Source organism: Sorghum bicolor, chromosome 6 (genome assembly GCF_000003195.3).
Source record: "Sorghum bicolor cultivar BTx623 chromosome 6, Sorghum_bicolor_NCBIv3, whole genome shotgun sequence".
Lineage (NCBI taxonomy): Eukaryota > Viridiplantae > Streptophyta > Magnoliopsida > Poales > Poaceae > Sorghum > Sorghum bicolor.
The window spans coordinates 16915263-16921259 of record NC_012875.2 but is presented as its reverse complement, the minus strand read 5'-3'; the positions used below and the strand labels follow the sequence as shown (position 1 = coordinate 16921259).

Here is a 5997-nt window from a genome sequence, read left to right as displayed (position 1 = left end):
GGAGCTTAAGGACGACACCGAGTAGGGCCACAAAATACACCCCATTCTTCATGGTCTATGGCTCTGAGGCCATGCTCCCGACGGACCTCGAGTATGGATCCCCTCGACTCAAAGCATACAACGAGCAATCAAATAAAGAGACACGAGAGAATGTGGTCGACCAACACGAGGAAGCTCGAGACATGGCCCTCCTCAACTCCGCCAGATACCAGCAGAAGCTTCGACGCTACCACGACAAACACGTGCGCAAGAGAGATCTGAACGTGGGTGACCTTGTCCTACGGCGGCGCCAAAGCAACCAAGGACACCACAAGCTGACTCCACCTTGGGATGGCCCATAGGTAGTGGCCGAGGTCCTGAAGCCAGGGACATACAAGCTCGCGGACGAAAAGGGGGTAATCTACCAACGCGTGGAACATCGAACAGCTTCATCGATTCTACCCCTAGAATTTCAAAGCTTTATGTTCCCATGTACATTCTGTACCAAGGCCTTGTGAATGAATGCATGAATGAATAAGATCTTTCCCTCGAGTAATTTACTTTTCCACGAGTCGAAATCTCGACGTTAGAAGGGAGTACCAACTATGACCCATCATAGCCGATACCCCCTCGGGGGCTAGCAGGGGGGTGGTGCCCGCCCCAAGTGTCGAAAAAACAAAGTAATTCTTTTGTTCCTATCAGTAAACCTCGTACGGTCGAGTAGTAGAGGCACCTTGAGCCCCTTAAGGGCCGAGAGACAACGAGCCTAAGAACTCCTACGCCCTCGGGCTATAGAAACTCTACTCGCTTCCTCACACTTGAGGCAATCGAGATCGCCTTAAACAAAAGACCAAACGAGGAATACAAACATAGGCGCAAAAGGAAACAAAGGAGCCTCGAGCGGAAAGACGGGCAAACATTCACAGATATTATAAGTCACTTAAAAACACAATATTACACAAGATAGAATGACAAAGTACTATACAAAGGGCCTTAACACCGAGTGGAGGCTCACAGGCCTCAGTCCACATCACGGCCCTCACCACCATCGTTCGCACCCGAGCTAGTCTCGGCGGGAAGCACTTCCGGCTCGAACAGCTTGGCCAACCGTTCCCCAAGGACCTCCGCGTCGTCGATCAAGGTGTGGAGCCACTCCTCGTTCTCCGCATCAGTCTTGGAAATGTCAGTGACGAAGCCATGAGACACCACCTCCATATCGTAGGAAAAGCCTGAGCAGACAACTGCCATTGCCCGCTTTACCCCGGTATGGAGGGCGTCCCACACCCGGTCCCTCAGCGTAGCACCAAGGTAGCATAGCTGGTCGACGAGTGCATCGCCTCGAGCCTCCTCCCTTGACTCGCCAACAGGCTCGAGCTCTCAGGAGGCCGAGAGGTCGCTTATCGCAGTCTGTAGACGACCATTCAAGGCGACCTCCCCCTCGAGCTGAGTCTTGATGGAACGAGCCTCGACTTGGGCGGCCAGCAGCTCATCTTTGAGCCCTGCAAGGACCAACATGAAGAAATTAGATAACACCAAGCACACCTCAGAAAAGAAACTCGATAGTAGAAACGTACCACAAATGCTCTCCTCCAGAGCCGTGTTCTCACCAACCAAGTTGGTATTGGCCCTCTCGATCTCTTTATTGGAGCGCGCCAGCTCGGTGTTGGCGACGTGCAGATCCTCGATCGCCTTGCCAGCCTACACAATGGCTCCATTTTTCTCCAGTAGCCCTTCAGACAGTCAATGTCGTTAGAGAGGCTGCGAGATCGAGTCCGCTCACCCTCGAGATCTTCGAGGGCCTTCTTCTTGGCCTCCTCCGCGGCGCTCCGAGCGATCTCGCCGTTCATGCACTCCACCTTCATCCTTTGGAAGGTTTCTCAGGCGGAGGCAAGTTCAGTCTGGAGGAGGCCCTTCTCCTTGTCCAGGTCAGCAGCCACATTCTTGTAGGTTAAGGCCTCATCCCGGGCTTTAGACGCAGCCTCCTCGACCGTCATAGCCCGCTCCCTCAGCAGCGCAGCTTCTTCCACCGCCTTCCTCGAGGCCTCTCGAGCCTCGGCCAGAGCAGCCTCCCTCTCCTTCTTCTCCTCCTCAAGCGCCAAAAGATCTTGTAGGCCTTGAGGAGCTTCTCCTGCGACTCCTGGAGTTTGTCCGTGAGGATGGGGAGTTGCTCCTAGCCGCCTCTCGCGGTGTGGATGAAGCTCGATTTGATGCGGGAAGTCTCTTTCAGGTCCTACGAGCCGGCGATCGAGCAGTTAGAACACAAAATCAACGTTCTATAAGGATTAAGGACTGAAAAATACTTACAAAGTAGGCCGGTCTGAGCCCGTTGTTAACAACGTCGGCCAGGAGCCCCACCGTATGCTTCATCCACAGGCAAAGCGCCTCGACGTGCTCCCACTTCTCGGCCTCCGTCCGGTCGTCTAAGAAGATGTTGGGTCCGGACGGATCGGTGGAAGCCCGGATGCGGATCCGGTCGGGACACCAGTTCTCCATCTCCTGGTCGGCACGCGCCTTGATGCCTCGGATGAGCTCCTCGATGGTTTCGAGAGACCCCCCGTGGCATAGGAACAGGTCGAAGAGAGAGGGGAACCGCCCGTCGTCATCCACCGTCTTCCACGTCCTCGCTGCCGCCACCGCCACTGCCACCTGACGTCCCGATCTCATCTTCCTCGACGGGGACGCGCTCCTCCCACGATCGACGCTCCCGGAGGAATCCCAGAGCGATTCCATCCATGCCGTAGATCGTCCTCCTGATCTCGGACTCGGGGTCGACGGGGTTACGCATCATGCAGGCGAGCACCACCACGCTGTCCGCCCGCCCCGACTCTGGTGGGATCGAGGCAGGCGCCCCTGGACGGAGCCATGCTGGGGTCAGATGACCGTAAACTGGCAGTCCCTCCTCCTGGTTTCCAGGCTCTTGCGGCGCTGCTGGCACTGCTTAGGGTGAACTGTGAGAGGGAGGCTCGAGCAGTCCCTCCAACTGCTGGCCCCTCCGCTGCTGCTGCTCCTGGAGCTCCTGCAGCTCCTGTTGACGATCCTGCTCTAGGAGCTCCTCAAGCTGGGGACCTACTGGCAGATGACCTTCCTCTCCTTCTTCCTGCTGCAGCCGCTGCTCCTCCTGCGGCTGCTGCCGCGTCTCCTGCTCGCGCCCCTCTTCCTCTTTCTTCCTCCGCTCCTCGACGGAGCGAAGCCCAGCAGGCCAGGGCGTCCGCTTCGTGACGTGAGAGGTCTGGGTTTCCTCGTCCATAGGACGGGCGTCCTTCGAAGACCCGTTGCCGCCAGACCCATCACTTATAGTGATAGGATCCCCCTCGACCCCAGGTCGGGGAGGCTCGGGGGCTCCCTCCTGCCCTTGGGAGTGAGGCGCCTCGACCCGCTTTGGCGACGATGGGGCAGACTCACCCGCCAGGGGACGGGGCGGGGCGCTCTCAGCACCGGTCGGCGGTCGGGGGTCGGAGGAGCCTATAAAACAAACAAAAAGCAAAGGTCAGTCATCACGATGATCGACGTAAGAACAACACCACTCCCATAACGACGGGAATGAGCCGCTAACCTGAATCTTTGGAGGCTGCTCCCACTTTAAGCCTTTTAGCCATCGAGGGCTGGGCCTGCTCGAGCGTCCGCTTCAACCTGAAGAGAGAAGAACGGGCATCAAAGAGGTCGTTACACGAGAAAACGCAAAGACATAGGAAGATGAGAATCATAGCGTCGAAGACCTTACCCCACAGGGAGAACGGCCCGCTTGCCGGTGCCTCGACTGGCAGGCCTCGAACCGCCCCGCGTCGAGGCTCCAGGCCCCTCACGAACGGGCGCAGGCCTTGGTTCAGCATCTCCCACCTGGCGAGCACCAGGGCTAGCGCTCCTGCGGCCGATTTCCCCCTTTCCGGAGGCCGCGGCACGGCCACAGGTCAACGGCCCCGTCGCCTGGGGCTTAGCCTGGCCGCCCGCCTTTGGCGCAGGGGGAGGTTGGGGGCACGGGACGGCCTGACTTTGCGCAGGCATGGGAGGGGTGTCAGCACGGGAGCGGTGAGACCAGCTTGGCCCCTCTTTCGGTGCACCCGTCCGCGGGGCGTCGACGTCGCCTCGAGGCGGACCCTCGAGGATCCGGTCAAGGCGAGAGGCCATCCCCTTGGAGTCGTCGTTGTCGTCATCGCCATCGCCGCCGTCGTCCTCACTGGGGGATTCTTCTTCAGGCTCCCCCCTTTGCTTGGACTTTGCTCGATGCGCCTCTAACGCTTGGCGATCGAGATTTTTTGTCTTCTCCTTCTTCTTTTCTGAGTCCTTTGCGGACTTCTGCTTCTCAGCGGACTGGCGCCGCTTGTCGCAGTCGACCTCGTCCTCCTTTACTCGAGGCCTCGAGGACCGAACGTCGATCGGTCCCTGCGAGAGCAAAGACAAGCTCAAAAAGGGATCGAAGGAAATCCAGAATCGAAGCCATATGCAAGAAAAGAACTTACCAGATTGATTGATCCCACATCAGGCCTCATGGGGAAGCCATTGATGTGCTCTGGCTGGAAGTCGCCGGCGACGGCCGCCCTGACCCAGGCCGCGACCTCATCATCCGTCGGAGCCTCGTTGGACATCCGGCACGCCTCGAGGTCCCGTGACGAAACGCCGGGACCCATCTCATCCATCCTCAGCAGCCGAGACATCAACGGGAGAACCCTCCGATGATGGACGGCCGAGAGGACGAGAGCGGCGGTCAGGCCTTCCTCGTGTAATTTCTTCAAGGCGTCGAGGAGGGGGTCGAGCCGCGATTGGTGGACTTAGACTACGCCGTACGTCCAGTTCTTAGGGCGCTCCGTGATTAAGCGGCTGGTGTAGGCAGGAAGGAGGCCATCATCGTTTCTCCAGTAGAACCACTGGGAGTCCCATCCTGCGTGGTTCGATGACAATCCCACTAGGATGTACTCGTGTGGCCTCTCCGTCTTGCCAGTCTTCAGCACCAGGTTGAGGCACCCGGCCTGCACAGGTTTCCTCACTCCAGTAGTTCCGGTGGGAGCATCAAAAGCTCACCTCGGTACAGGTGGAGCCATAAATCCCAGTGGGGCATCATCCCCAAATAGCCTTCACACACCGCGGCAAAGACCGCCGCGACGTTGATGGCATTTGGGGAGAAGTGCTGGAGCTCCACCCCATAGTGATGGCAGAGCGCTCGTATGAAGTGACTCGGAGGAGCGCCCAGGCTGTGGCGGTGGAATTTGGCGAAGGAGACCACATAGCCCGTGGACGGCCTGGGCTCCCGGTGGTCCGCCGCCGGCACAATCCACTCCGGCCGTGACGATGAAGTGCGGGGGCGCAGAAGCCCCTCCCTCTCGAGCTCCAGTAGCCGGCGCTCCGTCATCGACGACGGGCGCCAGTCGTCAGCGGCGACGAGTCTCACAGGCATCTTTGGGTGGAGGAAAGGCGGATTCGCTACTGCTCGAGGGCGCGCGCGCGCGTGAGATGGCAAGGGAGCTGAGGCGAGAATGGCGGCAGAAGGCGGAAGGGAGAACGGCGGCAAGGCCACGGGATATTTATAGACGGCAACCCACCAACGGACAGATCCGATAAACACTATAACTCCCCCCATAAATGCGCCGCCTAACGGTCTTTTTCCCCTCACAGATGGGACGCTACGAATTCTGCGCCGATACAGTGCCGCAACGGCTCCCGCCTGAAAAGACGCGCCCAACGGGCAAAAAGGTGAACCGCCACGGCCTCTTCCTTCCCTTGTAAGCCAAGGTACGTACCTATGAAAGTCTCGAGAGGTCGCTGGCTGACCCGCCGAAAGGGTTCGATAGCCGATCTCAAGCACTAGAGTCAGGGATGCCCGGCGAGTGGTCAAAAATTGAGGCCCGCCTCGAGAACTCGCTGGGGATGTCCAAGGTAGGGTCGAGACACTCGAGAGGAATCCCCCCGACGGGAGGCATCGAGCCACTGGACTCTATCGAATGAGACCAGCATCCCCGACCACGTCGACCCCGCTTTATGAGAACGCCCCCGGGCTGCAGCTGACCCCCTCGAAAGGGGCACAGG

The 5997-nt window shown here is 58.9% G+C and overlaps 1 protein-coding gene across 1 annotated transcript; it reads right to left on the bottom strand.

Annotated features, from left to right (window-relative positions):
- On the bottom strand, positions 2918–4562 carry LOC110436427 (RNA polymerase II degradation factor 1-like). Its single transcript, XM_021463526.1, has 5 exons — positions 4437–4562; positions 3701–3963; positions 3533–3609; positions 3353–3441; positions 2918–3238 (listed from the first exon to the last, which is right to left on the bottom strand). The coding sequence occupies exons 1-5, from the start codon at positions 4560–4562 to the stop codon at positions 2918–2920; spliced, it is 876 nt and encodes a 291-aa protein (XP_021319201.1).

Coding starts and splice junctions, on each gene's coding strand:
- LOC110436427 (XM_021463526.1), bottom strand. CDS start 4,562: ATGTCCAACGAGGCTCCGACGGATGATGAGGTCGCGGCCTGGGTCAGG. Junction 3,610..3,700: donor CGGGCCGTTCTCCCTGTGGG/GTAAGGTCTTCG, acceptor TTCTCTCTTCAG/GTTGAAGCGGACGCTCGAGC. Junction 3,239..3,352: donor CCCCATCGTCGCCAAAGCGG/GTCGAGGCGCCT, acceptor GGGTCTTCGAAG/GACGCCCGTCCTATGGACGA.